The sequence below is a fragment of the Geotrypetes seraphini genome, chromosome 2, assembly GCF_902459505.1.
Source record: "Geotrypetes seraphini chromosome 2, aGeoSer1.1, whole genome shotgun sequence".
In the NCBI taxonomy this organism is placed as follows: Eukaryota; Metazoa; Chordata; class Amphibia; order Gymnophiona; family Dermophiidae; genus Geotrypetes; species Geotrypetes seraphini.
Window position 1 is genome coordinate 189,387,253 of NC_047085.1, and position 25,627 is coordinate 189,412,879.

The 25,627-nt window shown below is 44.7% G+C and overlaps 2 protein-coding genes across 4 annotated transcripts in view; one reads left to right on the forward strand and one right to left on the reverse strand.

The window, feature by feature from the left end:
* E2F3 (E2F transcription factor 3) overlaps positions 1–8,370 on the reverse strand; it is a 132,713-nt gene extending 124,343 nt beyond the window's left edge. The window contains 1 exon segment of the mRNA XM_033934568.1: positions 8,248–8,370. The gene's annotated coding sequence lies outside the window, so the exon portion shown is untranslated.
* A 326-nt stretch (positions 8,371–8,696) lies between these two features.
* The window catches only part of MBOAT1 (membrane bound O-acyltransferase domain containing 1), a 178,464-nt gene continuing 161,533 nt past the window's right edge, over positions 8,697–25,627 (forward strand). Inside the window, exons 1-2 of one of the 3 annotated variants that reach the window (XM_033934565.1) lie at positions 8,771–8,924; positions 20,405–20,485. Coding sequence is in view for 1 of the 3 variants with exons in the window: in XM_033934564.1 (XP_033790455.1) it covers positions 8,838–8,924 (87 nt within the window). In the remaining 2 variants the exon portion in view is untranslated. Of the gene's footprint in view, positions 8,925–10,037; positions 10,057–20,404; positions 20,486–25,627 lie in introns of those variants that run through there. The other 2 variants (XM_033934566.1, XM_033934564.1) reach the window with 2 other exon arrangements.

Below are 25,627 nucleotides of genomic sequence, written 5' to 3' on the forward strand. Positions count from 1 at the left end.
GAATCCCTATCCTGCATATTATTCTATGTCCCACCAAAAAGCTGGCCAAAAGCCAAAGAAGACTTCTGTGAATTTGTTCTACATAATTCAATTGGTCCTTCCTACAATATCATTGCAGGAGATATAAACATACACTTAGATGAAGAGGACAAAACAAACGCGAAACATTTTAAACACATTTTAAACACTCAACTACAACCTCCCTTTACCCACACAAACACATGAAAAAGATCATCATTTAGATGTGGTAGCCATGTCCATAAAGGAAATCCCAGACCCTGTCATCTCTCTACCGCAAGGCTCCTGGTGCCACGATATCTGGTCTGACCATTTTACTTATTATTTCAAGTTAATTTGGTCTTATAGTAAAACTAAAACACATCCAATGATAAAAAGAGAACACCACACAAGAGGCTATATTAATTCAGAAGAATACTGGTTGCACTACGAACTGCAAACGGAGATAGAAGGAATCAATTTCTGGGATCACTGGATGATAACAAGCACATCCATTCTAGATAAAATTGCCCCCAAACGTAACAGCAAAAGCAATGCAAACAAATATAACAAATGGTTTGACATCGAACTTCTAAAAACGAAACAACTAGCCAGACGATTGGAAAGAACCTGCAAAAAAACAGGAGAATCAGCAGACCGTAACAAATGGAGAGCTATTATAAAAATATACAAACAAATGATAAAAGACAAACGTAAAGCATTCTACTCCACTAAAATTAACTCATCTTGCAATGATTCGCAAGGAATCAGTACAAAAGAGCTATTCAACCTGGTCATGAATTTATTCGACACCACTCGATACACCATATCCACACACAACACTAAGTTACCCTTTGCGAATAACTTAGCGCTGCACTTCGATTCAAAAATTAAAAACCTTAGAAACCACTGCTCAACAAACGACCCTAATGATCATCAAATAGCTAACACCCAAGGAAATGACATACCAGCAGACATGATCTGGAGCTCCTTTCAAGACCTAAAATGGAGTGATTACACCAAACTATACAACAAATACTCTAAAACTTATTGGCCCCCAGAAATTATGAAAGTGGCACCATTACAATTCAAACTATCGCTGCTACAATACCTGGCCCACAACTTAAAAAATGGGAAGTTCCTCTCTAATAACGGTCACATAATAATAACCCCAATTCTAAAAAATCGCAAAGAACCCTCAGCCCTAATAACCAACTACAGACCGGTAGCATCCATTCTGTTTATTGTAAAAATCATGGAGGGAATAGTACATACCCAACTGGTGGACTATTTTAATCAGTTCTCTCTTCTACACGAAACCCAATCCAGTTTCAGACCTTTATTCAGTACGGAGACAGTAATTGCAGCTATTTTAGACAACCTGCGCCTACTGTTTAGCAGGGGCCTCAATGCATTGGTTATGCAATTCGATATGAGTTCAGCCTTTGACCTGGTAGACCACAGGAAAATGCTACAATGCCTAGACGCCATTGGTATCAAAGACGAGGTGCTGAACTGGTTTCGTGGCTTCCTTACATCCCGCACCTATCAGGTACGCTTCAATTATGAGCTTTCCGATATCTGGAGCAATCCATCTGGTGTGCCACAAAGGTCACCATTGTCTCCATTGCTATTTAAGGTCTACATGTCCTCACTGAGCTTGCAATTAACTCAGCTGGGGATAAAACTATTCAGTTATACAGATGACTTCATGATTATAATCCCATTTGCTGACTCTATCTCAGAAACTATTCCCAAGGCTTCAGAAGCCATAAACATGATGGAGCAATGGATGACAAACTTCAAGCTCAAAGTTAATTCAGAAAAAACAAAATTCTTCATTGCTTCACCACATCCGTTTGACACCAAAACACCTCTATGCATCAATCACCCCATCCAGCCCACCATAAAGATACTAGGTGTAACTCTAGATCAATGCCTAACCGTGAAAGACCAGGTGGACTCCTTAATCAGAAAGGGTTTCTTCACTCTCTGGAAACTCAGATCCATACGTCGGCATTCAGAACCCTGGTCCAATCTCTCGTACTAAGTCAACTTGACTACTGTAACATCGCCTACTTAGCTATTTCCCAAAAAAATATGCGACGCGTACAACTAATGCAAAATGCAGCGGTAAGATTAATCTTTGGACTAAAGAAATTTGATCATGCATCACCCTACTACCGGCAGTTACATTGGCTTCCGATGGAATCACGCATAAAGTTTAAATTCGCCTGCTTCTGCTTTAAAGCGCTAAACAGACTTGCCCCTAAATATATAATTGACCTTTTCTCCTTCTCTGCCAACAGACACAAGAGAAGCTCTCATTCCTACTTCGTTTCCCCCCCAGTTATAGGTTGTAAACTGAAAAAACACCATGAACACCTTCTTTCACATCAAGCAGCATTGTGGGGTAAAGACCTAGATCAACTGCTTTCGCCCACTACTTATGAGGAATTCAAAAAACGTCTAAAAATTCAACTGTTTCTAAAGTATCTAGACATCTTCTTTCTCCTCCATAGTGATTCCTCTGTCCTATTAATCTCTTTCTCCTCCAGTGGCGTACCTGGCTTGTGTGACACCCGGGGCCCATCATTTTTTGGCACACACCCCCCTCCCCATCTGTACAAAAAATATGATTTTTAGTAACAAGTCACACATGAGTACCTAGGAAAAGGCATCAATATACCCATTGTAAAACTAAACAAGCCAGACTAGTACAGATCAATCCTGTAATCAATCCTAACAAAAAAACATGTCTTTCGAACACACAGAACACAGAAAACACCTTCGCCTAGTATGGAATGTCATCACAAACTTACCCCTCCCCCTTTTACAAAACTGTAGTGTGGATTTTAGCCACGGTGGTAACAGCTCTGATGTTCTTAGAATTTTGAGCATCAGAGCTGCTACCACCACGGCTGGTGCTAAAAAACGCTCCACAGTTTTGTAAAAGGGGGGATAAAATAGAAATACATAGACAAAGGTTAAATTGAACCAGCAAGAAGCTGGACTCTGCATACAATGCAATACCACAGAAACAGTGACACGTCTCCTAAAGCAATAAATAGAAAATTTTTGTTCTACCTTTGTCTTCTCTGGTTTCTGTTTTCCTCATCTTCTTGTTACTCTCTTCCTTCCATCCACTGTCTGCCATCTCTCTGCCCCTATATGGCATCTTCTCTCCTTCTATGCCCCTTCCAGAAACAGTATGCCTCCCCCTTCCATCTCTCCTTTCACCCCCATTGGTCTGGTATCTGTCTCCTCTCCTTCCCCCCTGCTCTGGCATCTCTCTCTCCGCTCCCTTCCTCCTGTTCTTCCCTGGTCTTCCTTCTCAATTTATTTTCTGCCCCTTTCTAAATTCTTTTTTACTATTCAGTCCTCAATTTCCCTCTTTCACTGTGTCTACCTATAGCTTGCCATCTCTTTTCCTCACCCCTTCCAGTAACTAACTCTATCCTCTTCCCTCAATCCTGCATGTGCCCTTTTTTTCTTTCTCCTCCCCACTTCCTTCCAGCATCTGCTCCCCCTTTCCCTCACACTTCCTTTCAGCAGCTGTCCGTCCTCTCCCTCCACTTCCATTCAGTGTCTGCTTCCCTCTCTCTACCCCTTCCATCTACTGTTCACCCTCTATCTCGCCCCTTCCATTCACTGCCCTCTATGCTCTTTCTATCCAGTGTGCACCCTCTCTCTCTCTGTTCCATATGGCATCTTCCCTCTTTCTATGCTCCTTCCATAAACTATCTATCCCGTGCCCCTTCTCTCCTTTGTACATGATTGATTTCAACTCTGTCACCTCTCCGTTTTTCTCTCTCTGTCACCACCCCCTCCCCTATGCTCTGGTATCTCTCTCTTCTCCTTTCTTTCCTTCCCACCTCACGGTCTGGCATCATCCCTTCCCTGATTCCCGGCATCTCTCTCCTTTCCTTTTCTTCCATCTCTCCCTCCCCCTCCATGCTCTGACATCTCCTCCTTCCTTTCCCCCTTCCTTTTCCCTTGATCTGGCATACCTTCCTCCTTCCCTCCAAGCCCTGGCATCTCCTTTCATTCCCTCTAGTTGGGTATAGCCACACTTTCCCCAATTCTCTCCCCCTCTGCTCCCTTTCCTCCTTCTGTCACCCAAGGCCTGATGTCCTGAACTTCATCGGGCAGCAGCAGCATTCACTGCTGTTGCCCACTTCAGGCCTTCCTCTCTGTCGGGTCCTGTCTTCATGAAAACAGGAAGTAGGCAGGACCCAGCAGAGAGGAAGGCCTGAAGCCGGCAACACCAGTGAATTATAAAAGCTGCTGCATACATCCTAGGGTTCTGAAGGAATTAAAGGAGGAGATAGCGGAACTACTGCAGCAAATTTGCAACTTATCCCTGAAAACAGGCGAGATCCCGGAGGATTGGAAGATAGCCAACGTTACGCCCATCTTTAAAAAGGGATCAAGAGGTGATCCGGGAAACTACAGGCCAGTGAGCCTGACTTCAGTTCCTGGGAAAATGGCAGAAGCACTGATAAAAGAAAGCATTGATCAACATTTTGAAAAGCACGAACTTCTGATAGCCAGCCAGCATGGTTTCTGCAAGGGACGATCATGCCAAACAAACTTATTGCACTTCTTTGAAGGGATTAACAAACGGATGGACAAAGGAGACCCCATTGACATCATATATCTAGATTTCCAAAAAGCCTTTGACCAGGTGCCCCATGAACGCCTACTCCGGAAACTAAAGAACCATGAGGTGGAAGGAGACGTACATAGATGGATCAGAAACTGGTTGGAGGGTAGAAAACAAAGGGTAGGAGTGAAGGGGCCACTACTCCGACTGGAGGAGGGTCACGAGTGGTGTCCCGCAGGGCTCGGTGCTCGGGCCGCTACTATTTAATATCTTCATAAATGATCTAGAAACAGGGACGAAGTGCGAGATAATAAAATTTGCGGACGACACTAAACTATTTAATGGAGCTCGGACTACAGAGGAATGTGAAGAATTGCAAAGGGACTTGAACAAACTAGAAGATTGGGCGACGAGATGGCAGATGAAGTTCAACGTTGAGAAATGTAAGGTATTACATGTGGGGAGCAGAAACTCGAGGTACAACTATACAATGGGAGGGATATTATTGAATAAGAGTACCCAGGAAAGGGACTTGGGGGTATTGGTGGACATGACAATGAAGCCGACGGCACAGTGTGCAGCGGCCACTAAGAGAGCGAATAGAATGCTTGGTATAATCAAAAAGGGTATTACAGCCAGAACGAAAGAGGTTATCCTGCCGTTGTATCGGGCAATGGTGCGCCCGCATTTGGAGTACTGCGTCCAATATTGGTCGCAGTATCTTAAGAAGGATATGGCGTTAGTCGAGAGGGTTCAGAGGAGAGCGACGCGTCTGATAAAAGGGTTGGAAAACCTGTCATATGCTGAGAGATTGGAGAAGCTGGGTCTCTTTTCCCTGGAGAAGAGGAGACTTAGGGGGGATATGATAGAGACTTATAAGATCATGAAGGGCATAGAGAGAGTAGAGAGGGACAGATTCTTCAAACTTTCGAATAATAAAAGAACAAGAGGGCACTCAGAAAAGTTGATAGGAGACATATTCAAAACAAATACTAGGAAGTTCTTTTTTACCCAACGTGTGGTGGACACCTGGAATGCGTTTCCAGAGGACGTGATTGGGCAGAGTACGGTACTGGGGTTCAAGAAAGGATTAGACAAATTCCTACTGGAAAAGAGGATAGAGGGGTATAGATAGATTACTGCACAGGTCCTGGACCTGCTGGGCCATCGCGTGAGCGGACTGCTGGGCACGATGGACCTAGGGTCTGACCCAGCAGAGGCATTTCTTATGTTCTTATGCTGCTGCCCGAAGAAGGTAATGGAGCACCGAGGCAGATCGAGGCAGACCGCTTCTCCCCCCTCCCAGCCGAACCCCCGCTGACCCTCCTATCTCCCCCCACCCCAGTGAACCTTTCCGACCCTCCCAGCGAAAGCAACAAACCTCCTTCCAGTAGCGTCGGCTGCTTCGCGGCTTTCTCCTGCTGGTGAAGCGTCACTGATTACATCATCAGTGATGCGCCAGAGGGAGGAGAAAGCCGCGAAGCAGCCGACGCTACTGGAGGGAGGTTTGCTGCTCTCACTGGGAGGGTGGGAGTGCGATAGGGACCGGGCTGGCTGTGCACCCCCCCTAAGGCTGCACCCGGGGCGGACCTCCCCCCCTTGGTACGCCACTGTTCTCCTCAACAACACATTTCCGGTCCTATTAACTCTCCTCTTCCCCCCTCTTAAATTCAATCAATTTGTACTTCGCTTAATCTATTGTAAACTGCATAGAACTTAACGGTATAGCGGTATATAAACTATTATTATTATTATATAATTTTATTAACAATACATAATGGTTAAACATAAAATTAAACTACACAAAGCACACTGTATGCTTCTCAACATTCATTCCTACCAGAACACCTGGTCTTGGTCACACATGCAGAACACAAATAATAACCCCTATGCAAGCACAGGACCACAAACTAAAAGTACTAATATACACAAACGAAACCTAAGATACCAGACTCTACATCAGGGGTGCCCACACTTTTTGGAATTGTGAGCTACTTTTTAAATGACCAAGTCCAAATGAGCTACCAACAATAAAATTAAAAAAAAAACCACAAAGCACATTGTACACAGACAAAATGTTAATTATCATTTATATTCCGGGGGTTTTTCAGAGGTCAAGGCAGATGACTCTATGCAATGTCACCCCAGTAACAACTATACAAAAATAGACAAATATACTACCCTACCTTTTTACTAAACCGCGATAGTAGTTTTTAGTGCAGGGAGCTGCGCTGAATGGTTTGCTCTGCTCTCGACGCTCATAGGCTCCCTGCGCTACAAACCGCTATTGCAGTTTAGTAAAAGGGGGCCATAGTGCAAAATATAGACAGCAGATATAAATTCTCAAAACGGACACATTTTGATCACTAAATTGAAAATAAAATCATTTGTTGTCTGGTGATTTCATGAGTCTCTAGTTGCACTTTCTTCTTCTGACTGTGCATCCAATATTTCTTCCCTTCTTTCAGCCTACTGTATGCTTCCTCTCCTCCAGACCTCATTCCCTCCAACTTTTTCTTCTTCTCTCTCTGCCCCCTTCTTTCTTTCTGTCTTCCTGCCTCCCTTTCTTTCTTTCTCTCTCCATGCCCTTTCTTTCTTTCTCCCTGCCCTCCCCCAAGCCACTGCCGCCACCATCGGGGAACAGGCCACCAAGCCACCGCCACCCCAAGCTCTCCCTGCTTCCCGACACAGCATTCCTCTCCCCAACGTCAATTCTGACATTGGAGAGGAAGTTCCGGGCCAGCCAGGCAGTGATTGGCTGGCCTGGAACTTCCTCTCTGAAGTCAGAATTGACGTCGGGGAGAGGAAGGCTGTGTTGGGAAGCAGGGAGAGCTTGGGGCGGCGGAGGTAGAGACACTGGATAATTTATTATTTTATTGCCCCTTGATACTCAAGTTTGGGAAAATTAATATGATACTCAGTGTCTATACTGTATACCATTGTCATGACATGGTCCTATTTGGGTTGTTGTTGAAATCTAAGAATCTAATACACACTCATGAAAGTAGACTTCTTCTGAATTTGATGGGTGTGGCCATGCAAATGATAACAAGAAACTGGAAGAATTGGGATAAATTTCATACCTGTAATACAAACACTCTGTTTGTATTACAGGTATGAAAGAATGAATGCAGAACAATTGGGACATAATAGAATGTTCAAAGACATATGGGGTCCATTGGAGGCATTTGTTAAACAAAAGACTGATTAATCAATTAACCTTTAATTCCTGGTTGATTTCAACACACATCCAGAGAGAGAGGGGGGAGTAAGGTACTTTGTTTAATATTTGTTAGAATATAAGTGATATTATATGTTTTATCTGAATGTGTATTTGTTTGCACTTTGTATAAGTTTTGGAAAATGAATAAAGATTTTTTTTAAGTGGTTTATTTGACTGAATAACTTGGCCAAATATTTCTGCTTGCACTTTTGATATTTCTGTTTTACAGCTGGAAATATTTCTGCTTTAATCTCAATGTTTCACTCTGTGGATTAGTTTGGGGATATTCTTCTTTCCTCTTTGAAGGCTCCTCAAGCCCCTCTGGGTAAGGCACCTCTTTCCTAGTTGAGAGGCTTCCAGTTCTGTCCCTTCAGTAACTAGAAACATTTGTCTTGCGTTATTTATTTTTAATGTTACATACATGACACAGAAACTGCGGCTATTTGATCTTGGCGCATTTAATTCCACTGAATCATTCGTAAACATCACCATTCCTAAAAGCTCAGGGTCACTCAGTACTGAAGTACAGTACTGGTTTATTGTACGGCCCTCCTACGGCTGACGAAGGCTAAGTCTCTGCGCCTCCAGCGAAGTTGTTTAAAAAAAAAAAAAAAATCTTCCGAGTGGTTTCTCAGGACTGGGTGCACAAAATAAGATTCCCCAACTCCTTTCAAGGTCGAGAGTCGGTGTTCCATCCTTCCTTCGCCTCAAGGAAAAAGGCGCTTACAAATTGCAGCCTCGATGATCCCACATCTTCGCAAGTGCCCTACCCCGAAGCGGCCGATACTCGAGCACTTCATCGGCGCGCAGCTTAAGGCCCCTAGAGCGCGAGCCCTGCCGCCCCCGCGAGGCGGGAAGGGAGCTGCTGTCTCGGGCGGGGGAGGGGCGCAGCGAGCTGAGCTGCTCTGGTGCTGGAGGTGGGCGGGCGGTGGCTGCGAGTTTGGACCTTCCGGGGAAGGCGGAGTTGTGGGTGGCAGTAGCAAATAGTACGGGCAGCATCTTGTGGAAAGTATGGCGAGGGACCACCTTCTGCCCCAGAGCACGGGCTCGGCGCTGCTGCAACCGATCAGCGACCACCTGCAAATCCCGCTGGAGCAGGTAAGGCGGGAAGATCTGGGCTTTCGTGATGATTTATAATTTCGCTCCCGTTTTAGGGGACCCCCCCCCCAAGTGGGTCTGAGCACTTTGCTCGCTGGAAACTCGTGGCTGTGGCGAGCAAGTTCCTAATCGATGCCTCTTTTCTTCAGCTTGTCCATTTACCTTCTAGCTCCTGCCTTTTAATGTTTTCAATTAGAGAGAGGTGCGGCGGAGAGCGTTGAATAAGAACCGTGCGCGTCAAATGTCTGTTGTCACCCGACTTTTTGTGTACAGTACCGCCCTTCTCATCGCATCCGAGCCATTTACGAATAAAACTTTAAGTTGAGAAACCGAAACAAAATATGAAAGTATTGATACCGTTAACGACTAGCACCTGTTTCACCGTCGCTGCAAACTTTATTCTTTGTAGTAAGAGGGAGGAAGCTAGTAGTGACGGGGGGGGGGGGGGGGGGAAAGAAGTTATGCACTTTGGTTATATATGTTTGCTCTTCCCTGGCTGGTACGAACTGGTACAAATCCAGGAGATCACTGGCCCTGCTTGTTATGTGTATGCTTAAGACGAGTCACACTCCGATAGTTTTTGCTTTTGCTTCCAAGACCGGGAGTACTGTATCTTTGTCATAAATCATATAGGAACAGACTTAAGAGACTTTAATATGTATACTCTGAAGCAGGGGTGTCAAAAGACCCTCCTCGAGGAGTAAGATTTTCAGGATTTCCCCAATGAATATGCATGAGATCTATTTGCATGTACTGCTTTCATTGTATGCTAATAGATTTCATGCATATTCATAGGGAAATCTTGAAAACCCGACTGGATTGTGGCCCTCGAGGAGGGACTTTGACATCCCTGCTCTGGAGGAAAGATGTACAGTGGCGTAGTGCGAGGGGAGGGGGGTCCACCCCAGTCACAGCATCTCTTCTACTGTGGCTCATGTGCACTGTTTCCCTTCCCCATACCTCTAAAGTTCCTGGCATGAGCATCAACCCCCAACCTTCTATTGCACCAGCATCAGCTCTTCCTCTGACATCACTTCCTGGATCCGTGCCTGGGAAGTGATGTTAGAGGAAGAGCCGACACTGTCTCTACAGTAGCTTGGGGGCTGCTGCTCACGCTAGGAACATTACAGAGGTACGGGGGAAGGGAAATGCACGCAGCGGGGTGGGGGTGGGAGCAGGGTAGAAGCATGTGGAGGTGGGGAGGCACCACCGTCCTGGGCGCCTCTCATCCTTGCTATGCCACTGGAGATATGATAGAGACGTTTAAATATCTCTGTGGCATTAGTTAATATACAGGAGATGAGTATTTTTCAAATGAACTCCAGAAGAGGACATAGGATGAGTTAAGAGGGGATAGGCTCGAATCCAAAATGATGCCTTTCTTATATATATCATGTTATAAAATTACTCACTATGCTGCTTTGTGCAATGCTGTATAGCAGGGTTGCTCAAGTCCGGTCCTCGAGATCTACTGGCAGGCCGGGTTTTCAGGATATCCACAATGAATAGGCATGATAGAGATTTGCCTGCACTGCCTTCTTGGTATACAAATCTCTCTCACGCATGTTCATTGTGGATATCCTGAAAACCTGGCCTGCCAGTAGATCTTAAGGACCGGACTTGGGCAGCCCTGCTGTATAGTTTTCGTAATCCACAATACAAATGATGATAACTATAACTTAGGCACTTACAAGCACTCAAAATCCCACTCACATCCTAAACCACATTAATGCTCAATATAAAATTATGGTGGCACCATTTTGGACTCAAGAAAATACTGTACTTCTTTACAGAAAGGGTGATGCATGGAATAGTCTCCTGATGGAAGTGGTAAAGATTAAGACTGTATCTGAATTCAAAATAAGTGGGACAGGCATTTGGGATCTATTAGTGGATGGGGCATTCGGCCTTTTTCTGTCCTCATGATTCTATGATTCAGGACTTGATTCCCTCCTCCTCCTCTTCTTTGGCACCAAATGGGAATTATTAGAATAAGATGTATATTTGTATGGCCTAATTTTAGCTGTTGCTTAGGCACAGAAAGTGTTGCCTTGATGTGTATTTAACACGCAGAAAACTCGACAGAAAGAGTGATTTAGAAAGCTTTAAAGAAAAACCCATGCAGTCTTGTTAACGTTTAGCACTATTGCTGTGGCTACACAAGTAATACATTTTGTATTCTTTGATTTGAACTGTGTGGGGTTTTATAATGTTACTTTACAGATTTTTTGATTTGATTAACTTAAGAAAAGTGATAGAGTATAAATTACTGTATACCCTGTACAGGCAGTCCACAGGTTAAGAATGAATTATGTGTTTTAAAGCTGTTCTTAAGTCGAATTTGTATATAACTCAGAACTTGTAGATTTTAAGATTCTTGCTGCTTACTTCTGCTACCAGCTGACAAAATGGCCAACTGTCCCTACCAATGTTCCCTAAGGCACATCATGCACAAACACACACTGTTCTTAATGTGACCATGCATCATTCCTGAACCTGCTCATGAAGTGTAGGAGTCTATGACACTGGAAATACTGCTCAGTGAAATCAAATGAAGCCGCAACCGCGTTCTTAAGTATGAATCGTACTTAAGTCGGGTGTCTGTAATTCAGGGACTGCCTATACTTAAAAAAATACCCTACACACCATCTTAAATGATTACCCTAGTGCTGAGCTAATGTGAGATGTCCCAGGTCATTTGGTGGTGTGTTTACTTGAAATGAGAGCAATTTATAGTCAAATATATTTTATTGAGCTCATCAAGAAAACCAAGCAGATATACAAGATGAAATGCATACAAGCTCAGATTTTTTATATAGTACAAAACCCCTCCCCCACACCACTCCCCCCCTTCACGTAACCCCCCTGCCCCCAAACGAACCCCCCAAAACCTCCCCCCAGGTCCTCCTTCCAAGTACAACAAAATAAGCAAAGATATAATACAAAAAGATACAGGCATACCAACTGTAATTAATTTTTCCATCATCATCAACCAACTGAAACACATAATGAATGCCCCTTGTTTCCCACCGAGCAAAACTCGGCCCATCCACCCCAGGGAGAAAGGAGCCATTAAAGCGGATAGGCAGCAAGGGAGTTATAGAAGCAGAAAGAGAGTGATATTTGCAGACCCATTGCCAAACCTTCCGCAAGGGATGGTGTAGCACCCTAGAAGAGAGGCTCAGGCAAAGAAGAAGTAATAGAGTGAAGATATGCACTAAAGAAACAGAAAAGTTCCAAAGAGGTGTTGGTGAAGGCAGAAGTACCCCTGAAAAGATCATTGATATGGCGCATGCCACATCCAATAGTCAGATAGCGAAGGTTCAACAAACCCAGTCCACCCTTGTACCGTGAAGCCGCTGCCCATTTGTAAGGCAAGCGAGGCCGCTTCCCTGCCCAAAGAAAGCTCTGAACCAAGCGTTCCAGTCGGCATTCATCCCGAGAAGTCAAATAAAGAGGAAGGACCTGAAAGACATATAACCAACACGGGACAATGAGTATGTTATAAAGATGCACCCAACCCAAAAGTGAAAATGGGAGGGTTCCCCAAAGCTGTAGTTTATTCTGAAGGGCCAGGAACAACGGTTCCACATTCAAATGATACAGACTAGATAAGTCCAATGGAATAAGTACCCCCAGATATTTCAGTGTAGAGTCGGCCCAGCGAAGAGGGAAGACACCCTCCGAAGAGTGCAAAGCAGTGGTTCTAAAGAAAGTAGAAAAAGTAATGGTGAAAGGGGGCAGAGCTGCCGAGTACCGCAAGGATAGGAAAGGAATCCGTGCGTGTCCCATTAACCAGAAGAGAAGCCCTTGGGTTGGAGTAGAGAGAATGCATGGCATTAAGATAAAAGCCACCCAAACCAACATGTTCAAGGGTACGAAACAAGAAGGACCAATGGACACTATCAAAGGCTTTAGAAGCATCTAAACTTACAAACAAAGTTGGAATGTGATGAGATTGACAATGGGCTAGGGCAAAGAGAACCTTACGAACGTTACAAACTGATTGCCGTCCCCGGACAAACTCCACTTGATCCTCATGAATGACCTTAGGAAGATGCGGAGCGAGACGGTTGGCCAACATGCTAGAAAGGAGCTTAAGATCCACGTTGATCAAGGAGATAGGATGATAGGAACCTGGTACATCAGCCTCCTTACCAGGTTTCAGCAGTAATGAAATAAGGGTCTCATTAGCATAGCGTGGAAACGATCCCTTAGCAATAGCAGTGTTAAAGTAAGCCAGCAAGGGACCACAGAAATGGGAAGAGAGAAGACGATAAAAGTCTCCCAAAAATCCATCTGGACACGGGGCCTTACCGGAGAGCTTTGATAGCAGATTCTAATTCTGCCGCTCTAAATGGACTATTGAGAGAAGACAATACATCCTCCGGAAGGTGAGGAAGTCCTGAGGAGTGAAGATAGTCTGTCAGCAATTCCGGAGAAACATCATCGGGGGCGTCGTATAAGTGTTTAAAAAAAGTCAAAAAGGACCGCAGAGACATCGGCAGTACTGGTCACCCTACCCCCCATCCTGGGTCTGAAGAGACAAGATCGTTTTCTTACGAGTCTCAACCTTTACCAATTGTGCCATAAGGCACTTGGGCTTGTTTCCAAAATGTTGGAAGCGATGTTTATGGAAAGCCACCCATTTCTGAGAACGGGAATGAATTAAAGAATTGAGAGCCTCTTGAGTAGACAAATAGCGTTCTCGAGCTTCCCTCGAGGGATTCGAATGAAACGACCGCTTAGCCACCCGTAAGGCCCGTTTTAAGGTAATGATGCCTCTATTAATACGTTTGTGGGGGGCACTCAAAAAAGAAATATGTCCCCGAATCACCGTCTTAGCGGCCTCCCAAAACAAAATAGGATCATTCATATGTGGAGCATTATTAGCGGAATAATCCACTGGGCCTGCAAAAAGGTTTGAAATTCCTTGTCCTGAGCAAAATAGAACGAAAAATGCCAGAAAGACGTCCAAAAATATGCTGCGTCTAGATGAACATCTACCCAAATTGGGGTATGGTCAGAAATATTCAGGGAACCAATCTCAGCTGAAATGACCGAAGAGAAGAGAACAAAGTCGAAGACATAAAAATATGATCTATCCGAGACCAGGTATTGTGGGCCCGAGAAAGGTGAGTATAGTCACGGACTTCAGGATGAAGAAGATGGCAAGGGTCTACCACTGAGAGAGTATCACAAAAGTCAGAAAGAAGATGACCCTTAGCCCCCAAAGCGGCAAAAGAGGTACCGGACTTTCCAATGTAGGGTCCATCACCAAATTAAAATCTCCCAAGATAAGAAGCTGATTCCCAGAGTAACGAGAGCAAAGTTGAGTCAACTTTTGCAAGAAAGCAGGTTCTGACAAGTTAGGGCCATAAACCACAAGTAACAGGTAGCATCGATCACCCAATGTCAGACGCAAGAGCAGGTATCTACCATCAAGAGCTTTATCAAGGACCTGCACTCCAAGAGGCGAAGACTTGTGGACCAACACAGCAATTCCACCATGTTGGCCCTGAGAGGAAGCAAAATATACCTCCCCCACCCAAGAACGACCCAGCTTAAGATGTTCCACGTCCGTCAACTGGGTTTCCTGTAAGCAGGCAATGTCCGAGCGATAACGCTGCAAAGCAGCTAATACTTTTGACCGCTTTATCGGTGATGTAATGCCCCCAACATTCCAGGAGGTAAGCCTAAAGGGAGTACTCAGATCGGAATATCAGGAAATAAGCAGAATAGAGAAGAAAGAAGAAAAAGTATGAGACTACCCCAGGAGCCCAGCCATCCCCCAGAGCAGTGTTGCCAAACAGAAGGCATAGCCTGAAAAGTATAACAAAACAATGCAAGATCCCAAGAAACTTAATACACATACTGAAGGAGGACCTCCCACCCCCCCTGCTCACCCATCCCACCTGCAAAATACTAACCCTACCCCCAAAACCCTACACTACAAAAACACGCACCGCACCACATAGGTGGGACGGAACGAGGGAGTCATTACGACGTGAGCAGGGCCCCCAGTACCCCCACCCCACACAGAATTCAAGGAAAAAAGGAAAATGAACAGGTATCCAGATCCAAAATTAGACATCACTCCCAGAACACCGTGGCCCCCTCCCAACTCAGGAAGGACCAAGGGGCTGCCCCTCAAAGGAAACATATACAGTACCAACAGGCAAATGAAATCCCTTTAGAGGACTAGTAGGAACCAATCCAGACAGGCTGAGGGTGACCAGCAAAATCCACCCACAGGGAGTCAAGACATAGTTGGAGAGAGAAGCCTAAAACCTCATAAGGAAAGGCTCACCAAGCCTTAGTCATGAAAGGGACCAAAAATCAGACAAACCGCAAGCACACACCCCCTCACAAACATACCAGCAGTTTAAGAGAGAAAAGGAAGAACATTCCAAAGAGACCCAAGAAAGATCCAGACATACAAGGCACATGCATACTCCCCAGCTTTCCCCATCATACGAGACAGTATACCCCCAACCCCCCCCCCCCACACACAGAATATCCATCCAACATGCAAACAGTTAGACAAGCACACCTCCCAATATCCCCCACACCCCCAGGACAGCAATGACATACCCATTACACTCCCAAGCAGCAGCATCAAACCCACCAGAAGAAAAAAAAATACAATTACCCCCAGGCAACCTGGTACAACTGTGGTTCCCTAAACATCCCCAATCTCACTCAAACAAGCTCCCCTCAAACAACACAACCTCAGGCCTACTATCCCCAATCATTCAAACCCCAAATACACAAAAAACTCTAAGCTCACCACCATCATCATAAGCCCACTAAACAGAAAGGGCAGTGATGTCCAAGTAATGCTGGAAAAAACACACCACCGGTAGTAACAATCCACAAGCGACCCATCAAATAAGGTCCTCTAAAATTTAGAATCAGCCCCGCCGCTCCTGCTGGCTCAGGGCGCCGAGGAAGGACCAGACTCAGCGGGCAAGGCATCTAAATATGCCTGGGCAGCCTCAAAGTATCAAAGCTCTTCCATCTGGCGCTCGTCCAGATCTTCAGGAGCACCGGGTAGAGCAGCATAAAGCGCTGCTTACGATCAAGCACACCCTTGAAAATCGCCAACTATGTTCCTGCAGAGCAGGCGAATAATCCTGAAAAAGTTTAATCGGGGCTCCCTCATAACAAAGGGTGTTCCGCTTTAGAGTGTAGTGCCTCATCAATTCTGCCTTGTGTGCAGAATTATGTACTTTAAAAATTGTCACTCTGGCATGGGCATGATCGTCAGCTCTCCTACCAATTCGATGGCGCTCGATCAAGGGACAAAGGCCCCATTCCCTCCGGCAATGGAAGTTCCTTCTGTAACCAGGACTCGAGGGTGGATAATAGACGAGCATCAGGAATCGCCTCAGGTAGGCCCACCAGCCTCAAATTGTCCCTTCGAGAACGGTTTACAAGGTCCTCCATAGACGCCTTCCTTGCAGGCGTCCTTCCTCAGCAGCATTTTTTCTAAAATTGTGCATTCCAATTGGCTGCTGGACGGTGGTAGGATGCCTACCACCACCTAAAATCATGACAGGTTATGTCCCCTTGCAAGCAGATGTCATCTTTATTGTCATTTTCCGTGTATAAGAAATCATGCAGCACTGGAACTTGCCAGCATTCTCTTCTGTTAGTAGATTATCCAGATGTGGACTGATGCAGCAGTTTCTTTTTGATAGGGCCATAGTAAGTTATAATTGCACAGAGAAGGGCAACAAAAATGATAAAACAGATGGAATACAATTTGGATTTTTTAAAGATAAGTCTCTTTGTAGGGATCAAAAATACCCAACACAATAAAACCCCAGAGGTAAAACGGCATCCTATACTCTCTGTCAGTATAATAGGCTTCAGCCTGGACTCTGACATCCTTCAGTCTCCACATAGTGAGACCAGAATCGTGGCACGCTGAACTGTTCCAGGCTGTTGATGAGAAACAGATGGACATATTATCAGAAGCAAGTAGCATTCTACGGTTTCTAAAGCAATACTGTATAATAATCTTATAAACCCATAAAATGATACTGCTACCTCCTTTCGCCTCTTTGTCATTCCCCCCACCCTTTTGAGACATTGCAGTGCTTTTACCTTTCATGTAGGTATTTCTATTACTATCCTGATCAGATCTTCAAGAACCAGTCAAAGAATGTATAAAGTTAGTCTAATAAAAATAAAAATTATTTTACAGTAGAATCCCAGTTAACCTGTATTCAACTAACACTCAACCAATCGGCAAAAAAAACAAAATTTGTCTCCTGCGTACCTCAGACAATCTCCAAAGTCATGCTCCTGACCCAACAATCCCCTTCCCTTCAGCTCCTGAAGCATCGTGGCAGCCACAAATCTCCATCTCCCGAAGCAGAAGGCAGCCAGTTCTAACAACCCACCCCTCCCTTTCTCCCTCATTTACTCGAAGCAGCAGAGCCGGTCCTGACAACCCCTGTCCCTCCCTTCCTCACTTACCTGAAGCAGCAGAGCAGGTCCTGGCACCTCTCCAACCCCTGAAGCAGCAGTGACATCTGGTTCTGACAACCCCCTCCCTCACTTACCTGAAACATTAGTGGCAACCGGCGGTGAGCAGAGGCAGCGTCATAAACATGCTGCATCCGGCCAACTCTGCTGGGACTGGCGAGAAGTAGCCTGTTTATAGCGCTGCCTCTGTTCACCGGCTGCAGCTTCTGCTTCGGGTAAGTAAGGAAGGGAGGGAGTTGTTAGAACTGGGTCTGCTGTTTCTGGTAAGAGAGGGAGGGAGAGGGTTTTTAGGACCAGCTCTGATGCTTCTGGTAAGTGAAGGGGGGTGGGGGGGGACAGGACGGGACATGGATATTGGTCCTGCAGGGTGAAGAGCAGTGGAGATATATGGATGCTGGAGCCATAAGTTGGGGGAGAGAAAGGGGGGCGGTGAAAGTGACCTAGAAAGAAGGGAGGAACAGATGTTGAACCTACAAGTAGAGGTGGGAAGGGAAGACAAAACTATTTTATAGTAACTCTCAAGCAACCAGAAACTACAGTTATCCAGCATCCACTGATCTCCATGGGTGCCGGATAACTGAGAGTCTACTGTATTTAGTGTTTACTTTGTTTTTGGGATATTGGAGTATTTTCATAGCACAGCCCATTGGTCCGGAGTAGGGTGGGGGTGGGGTCACTGCTTTCCCTATAGCATCGAGTGACTGATGCTAGACCTACAGCGTAGCCCATATACACCCACTGAAGGAGAGCAAAGGGAGGGCAAAGGAGAAATGCCTGGATCCACCTACAACTCTGGCTCTCCCTATAGCACTGAATGACTGATACTGGAACTGAATATCCCAGTTTGGGAGCCCCAGCCCCCTCCCCCGAAGCCCCCCCATGAAACTCTCTCTTCCTAGCATTGGAGCCCTCATCCCAGAGAGGTAGGGGGAATGCCTGGCTCTATCCACAGCTGTGGCCCTTCCCATAGCATTGAGTGAGAACTGAATATCCCAGTTTAGGAGCCCCAGCCACCTCCCCCGAAGCCCCCCCCCCTGAAACTCTCCCTTCCTAGCATTGGAGCCCTCATCCCAGAGGGGTAGGGGGAATGCCTGGCTCTATCCACAGCTGTGGCCCTTCCCCTAGCATTGAGTGACTGACACCGGACCTGACTCTGCCAGTCGAGAGCCCCCACTTCCCACCCTACCCCCTGAAACTCTCCCCAGCATTGGAGCTCCAGCCACTTCCCTCCTCAGCCTTGCAGCCCCCACCCCTGATCCCAGCCTCTTAACCTTCCCCGATCTCCCAATCCCCTGCCAACGGCCTAGGGGTTCACTGCCCTCCCCATAGAACTGAGTGACTTGGCAGCCCCACCCGGATTGGGGAAGGTGGGTCTCTTACCTTCCCCAATCCCCTTGCTCCCTGGAACCCTTAGCAGGCAGTGCCATGGCTGTGGAGCAGGTGAAGCCACTGTTCTGCCACATGCTGTGAGCTGAGAGTGAAGGGGGGAGGGGTGTCATTGTGCTTGCAGTACTATATTTTAGTAATAAGGCTGCTGTAGCTGTTTTTTTCCTGGCTATAGATAATGTCTTGTCTTGGTCAGGTAGGCCCATTTCTCCTTGCCATTTTTTGATAGCTCTGGTTTCTAGTGTGTTTGTGAACAACCTGACCAGAATTCATAAACTGGGGTATAGAGGATTTCTAGAATTTTTTTGCGAACTTTAAGGGACCATTTACCAAACAGTGGTAAAAAATAGCCTTTAGAGTGCTTTTATGTAGATTATTTCTGTATGTTAAGGCCATTTTTACCACGGGGTAAAATGGCTGAATAAAATTATTTAAAAAAAATTACTGTCTACGTGCTAATCTTGCCATTAGTGCGTGAGCCCCTACTGCCACCCAATATGTAGGTGATAAGGGCTCACTTGTTAAATCAGTTAGCATGTGGCAATATAGCTACACTAACCTATTAGCACTGAACACGCTGACTCTCCATCCCAGAACTGCTCCCAGTGCTAAAATATAAATTTTATATTTTAGCGTATGGGTAGCATGCAGACATCCCAAAATTACTATGAGATGCCTCAGTACACCCCATGGTATGCCAGTTTTTTGCTGCAGTTAGCATGTATTATTGCTGACTGCAGCTTTATAAAAGGGCCCCTTAGTGTTTCACTCTCGGTGAGAGCTGTTGTGTCGGCCATAGTTGATTCCTACGATAACTAAGGGCTAGATTCTCAAAAGTTTGAGTTCAAAACCGATGGGCTGCTGTTGTAGCCATTATTGTAGCAATTTTTAAAAAAGCAAGCCATTCTCAAAAAACAAAACAAAAACAAGCTTATGCAAATGAGGTTGGTGGAAAGTAGTGAAGGTTCGCTAAATTTTGCATGTGCCCATCGCTGGTGATAGTGATGGGCACAAGCGCAGAATGAACATAAAAAAATAACAAAACAAAACTTGCTCAATAGCTCTGTTTGAATTGGTGAAAAATATCGAATTGGAGCAGATCCACATGGTCTTACTGATCCTATTAATGCATCTAGGCCAGTGGTCTCAAACTCAAACCCTTTGCAGGGCCACATTTTGGATTTGTTGGTACTTGGAGGGCCGCAGAAAAAAATAGTTAATGTCTTATTAAAGAAATAACAATTTTGCATGAGGTAAAACTCTTTATAGTTTATAAATCTTTCCTTTTGGCTAAGTCTTAATAATAATATTGTCATTTATAGCTAAAGAGATATGATCAAGAAACTGTTTTATTTTACTTTTGCGATTATGATAAACATACCAAGAGTCTCAAAATAGTACCTGGCGGGCCGCATGTGGCCCCCGGGCCGCGAGTTTGAGACCACTGATCTAGGCCCAGGTGAAGGCTGGGGGTTAGGCATGAGAGACTGGGCAAAGTCTGTGGAGAGTGGAGTATGTGTGAGCAAGAGAGAGAGGCTGGTGGGGACCCAGGTTTTGGTGACATGTAAAACAATTAACTCTTTGTTTCACCTGTCTAGAGGGTGCTGCCACACAGCTGACAGCATGCTTTGCGAAGGGAGACTACAGGTTTTTGCCAGTGATCTGCAGAGATATGAGAGGTATTCATAATCTAATGGGGGTATCTTCAACTGGTTTTTTTTGTCTGTTATAACTTTTCCTCTGACCATGCACACAATAACCTCTGATCCGGAGGAATAGATGCTTACACAACACGTCTCAATATAGTGGCCAGCAGGCATCACAGTGCAACAGCTAGGTCATGGGCTGCATACTGTGCCATATGTTTATTTTATGTGGTGTTTTTCTGATCTCTCTCTTTTGGAAATTTAGAAAACCCGGAACTGGCACTCCCATGTGTTGTTTCTGATTTGGAGTTAGTTGCTAGTTTTGTGTCAAAACTGTAGCTTCACTAAGCTTTGCTTGTTGGAGCTGTTAGAACTGACAGATGTAATTTTATCTGGCTTTGATTTTGCTTTGTTGGTTTGAAGCAGTGAGCCTTGTAAAATGCCACTCCTTCAGCCTTCATCTCTTGAAAAGGAGCAACATAACCAGAATGCATGGAATGTGCATGAGGAGGAAAAGGAGGTTGGTGGTTAGTTTTAACTATTGCAGTTGACTTGAGAAATGGGGTGGTATCAGAAGGTGTGTAGGCATTTTTTTTTGTGTGCACGCATTGGGGTAAGAATTACCTGCTTTCTCTTCCCTCCCCTTTAGCATGAGACTATTTCAAACATAACATAAACAGCTAATAGTTTCCTTCCTGTATTGCAGCCTAGTGCCTTCAGCATAAACTCCTAATTGTATTAGCTTTGGTTACCATCTCTTTGTATGTAGCAATGCCATTTATGGTATGTGGAAGACATTGACTGTTGTGCTTTACTTTGTTTTAACAGACAATATTAAAAATAACATTTTCTCTTTTGTGAATTTCTCCAATTACATGATAAAAGCTATTGTAACAACTGTACATTTATATGAGCTGCAATTACTGTTGAGAAACTTGGCTCTGTATTGAAACTCGCTCCGCTTTTTTGGGTGGATTTTATTTTTTTTTTTTAAACAACTTTGTATTCAGCATACATAAGATATCCAATGCAGCCTGTAGTCCCGAAAAATTAAATAAAGCCTCAAAGCTTGGCTGAAGCTAATGTGCATTCCTTGTCATCAGTAGCAGATGAATCCAGACGAGTGGGTTAAGTCCACCTACCAGCAGACAGAGATAGAGAGCACACAAAGTTGAGCTCTGGCATATATACTGTATGTGATGGTCTGCTCACTGGAACTCCAGTATTCTCTTTGTCCGCAGGCAGATGGATGGTCTCTCTCCTGTTCCCGGTCTTCTCTGCTGCACAGCATGGTCTGCAAGCATGGCTCGGTCCAACTTCAGGCACAGCTTCGCTCCTGTGTTGGCTTTGCTGATCAGTGAGCTGGGGGATTGGCTTCCTGGGTGCCTTTTCAGGGAATAGCTGGTGGTGCCAGTTCCCTACCCGTCTCCTGTAACCCAATCTGACATCTCTTGCACTCCTACCGCCTTCCTTACTTGCAAAAACCCCCCAAACAAACCCCACCAAAACAAAACCCGTGAACAAAGAGCTGTTAAACCCTGACAGAGTGTAGTAGACTGGGGACGGTTCTCTATTACAGCCAGATGTTGCCTGCTTCAGTCTTCCTCATAACCTGTGAGTATGTTCCTTGGTTTTCCTGCTGGAGTCTGCATGTTCCATCTACTACTACGAGGATGTAGCTGTACTTGTTGTTTCTCCGGATGATTTTTGATATCCTACTGTAACTTTGGGGTTTATTATGTCTTACCAGGCACTTGACTACTATATACCAGAATGCAATATTCCCTGTTAGATAATCAAGATTGCTATGTTACGAGAGACCGTGGTCAGTTCTATACACCAGTATACCGAATAAGCAGCTTATATTGGACTTTTATTCACATCACCTAGTCAAGAGTTCAGTTTACTCCGTATTTTTCTACTTTATTATTTATAACTGACCCTTATCCAGGGTGAACAGTCATGCATACACAGCAAAAAAAACCATCATCCTAAAACAACTGAAAGAACTATTTACTATGTCACTTAATAGGCAGTCACAATAAGGATATGGCAGAAACAACATTGTGGTAACAAAAGTATAATATAAAATCGCTGAAACTCTCCTTATTTTATTCCCAGAGAACGTTTCAGTCTCCTCCCTCAGCAAGGGATTAAATACAGTTCTCTTTAGCACTTGCCTTCAGCTCTGTGTAGGTTAACAAAGTTCACTTTAGGATTTCATCCATATTTCAGAAACTGTTTGCCTCAAGACTCTGCTATCCAGCTCAAATGATTCCATAAGGTGGTCCCAAAATCCAAGATCTCTGTTCTTGCCCATTTAAACTACAGTGGTACCTCGGAATCCGAATGCCCCTTTATTGGCAAGGATATAACCAAGCATTGGAAACAAAAAATCAGAATATATTAGATCAGTGTTCTTCAACCGCCGGTCCGCAAAAATTTCTTGCCGGTCCGTGAAGGATTCAGGTCTTCACAAACTGCACACTAGGCAGGAAGAGAGGCTGTGGTGTCGGCGTCAGCTGACTTGCAACTTCCTGTTGCCATTGCATATGCCGGGACTGCTGCCTCCTGCCTTCGCCGGGTCTCCTGTCTCCTGCCTCGTATGTCTCCGCACCTCCAGACCAGCAGCAGCAGTTCTGTGTGCTTTTAACTTCGGCACACAGCTGCCCTTAAGCAGTAGTTTAGCTGCGGTTTCATGAGGCAGCCTCGGGGGCCTTTGGTAGGCCGGCCTGCTTCGATTATGTGATGTGGGCTGGCCTACCAAAGGCCTCGAGGATACCTCATGAAACCGTGGCTAAACTGCTGCTTAAGGGCAGCTGTGTGCCGAAGTTAAAAGTACACAGAGCTGCCGCTAGGCTAAAGAGGGGAATCATTTTCTGGAGAGGGAAGGAGGGAAGGGAGAAGGGGTACTGCTGAACAAGGGAGGAAGGAAAATAGGAAGGAAACAGCTGGCAGGGAGATTAGAGGAGGGGAAGGAGTTAGGATGGAATGGAGAGATCAGATGAGGGAAAGGGGAGAAACAGGAATGAGAAAGTAGAGAAATATTGATGTTGGGAAGGGGGTCAAATGAGAAAGGGACAAAGATGCTAGATCTAGTGTAGGAGAGATAAAAATGAGAGCAGAATGAATCATATAAAAAGGAGAGAGGGGTCACAGGCTGGATCGAAAGGGGAGAGGGGCATAGAAAGAAGGCAGATACCATATGGGAGGGGGAGATGCTGGACTGAAGAGACAGAGGGCAGACTCTGGATGGAAGAGAGTGAAATGACGATGAAAGCAGAAACCAGGTAGAAAAAATAATTTTATTTCTATCTTGTGATTAGAATATATCAGATTTGAAATATGTATCCTGCTGGAGCTGGTGTTTGACATAAATGGAGGCGCTCTCTGACCAGGGGGCAGTTGCACTTCCCTAACACTATTTCTGTCATGTGTGACTGCGGTATTCTGTTATGATATTTCTGTGTACCATTCTGTCATAATTTGGCCTATTCAGTTTTCTTGATAGTAGAGGGGATATATATGAAGGGGAGGTGAGATAGGCGTTTTGTTGATCCTTGCTCTGTATTATTTGTATTTATAAAATTATAATTATACAGAATATTGTTTCCTTTTATACTTTAATAAAATACGTTCAATATAAAATTATAACTATTTTAGGCTTGTACGGATAGGATCAGATGGTTTGCGGGACCGAGCTCCCAGGGATGGGGCGGATATGGTTTTTAAAAAAATTTCAGTCTTAGTAGTTTGCCGGACCACAAAATAATTCATCCATAGGTGTAAAAAGGTTGAAGAACACAGATGTAATTCAATGTTATGTTCGCACCCAGGCATTCATTTAGATTTGTTAATAGTAACTGCGTCAGAAAGGAAAGAGGGAGTAAAAATAAAATATGTTATTTTCCATTTGTACCTAACACATTAAATCAAAAAGACAGCATCAAACCTATGCCAGCTTGAGTACAATTACAGGTTATCTAATTATTGAGACTTAAATATCAAGAGAAAAAGGATACATTTTCAACTAGATTCCTGTTAAAGAAATATGGTACTACGTTTCCCAGAATTCTCAAGCACTAACATATACAGAATCTCTGTTCCTCTCTAACAGATTCAATTAAAAAACACACTGTTTAGAACTAAAAATTATACACAGTCATACACAGATACAATATTCTAAATTCTGACATGCAATCGTGTAGTTTCACATCTTCACAGTTCATTAGAACTAATCATTGATGCATAAACTTAGAAACAGTTTACGTTCTTTCCCAAGCACAGGAACTTTGTTTTTTTAACCTTCGGTGGTGATAAGAAAGAATGTAACAATTTAGGATGAGTACTAAAAAATATTGTCACTATTGTGGAATTTTAATCCTGGATGCGTCCGTTAGCATTCCCTACAGTACACTGATCTGCTACATTCCTTTATATGTTTTCTTTGGTTGCACCTTGTCAGTCTGGGTTGTGACCCCTTCTAAAGCTACATGAAGCAGAATCTCTCTTCATACACTCAGAGTGCAGAGTACTGACAACGATATAAACGAAGAGAGCCTTGAATCCTTGTTATGTACCTTCTTCATTATACAGAGACCTCAATTTCTCCTTTTTTTTTTTCTCTATCCACAGTGCTTTTGCAAAACAGCCCACTATGTAAAACATAGATCTCTCTAGCCATGCCTCTTATTATCCCAGGACAAGCAGGCATGATATTCTCACATGTGGGTGACGTCATCTACGGAGCCCCAGCGCGGACAGCTTTTCAAGCAAACTTGATTGAAGTTTCAAGTTTGCACACTGCACCACGCATGTGCTAGCCTTCCTGCCCACTAGAGGGCGCATCTCCACCTCGTGGTCCTCAGTTCAATTTCATCTGCGGAGCCAGAAGCCCTGTGGAAAATTGTGCTCTTCAATTTGCCTTCTGTCGCCGCGGCTGTGTCCTGTTTTCGACGCGGTCGCTGCGTTTTTCTTTGTTCTTTTATTGATCTATTTTAGTTTTCGTCAAAAAAAAAAAAAAAAAATTTGTTTTTCTTCCGTCGCTCCGGGGGCTCCCGGTAGCCGCGGCCGTGGGACCTCGTCTGTTCCCGGCCGCTTTTTGGGCCCATGTCCCGTCCTGTGACGGGCTTTAAAAAGTGCAGTCGGTGCGACCGACTCTTGTCCATCACAGAC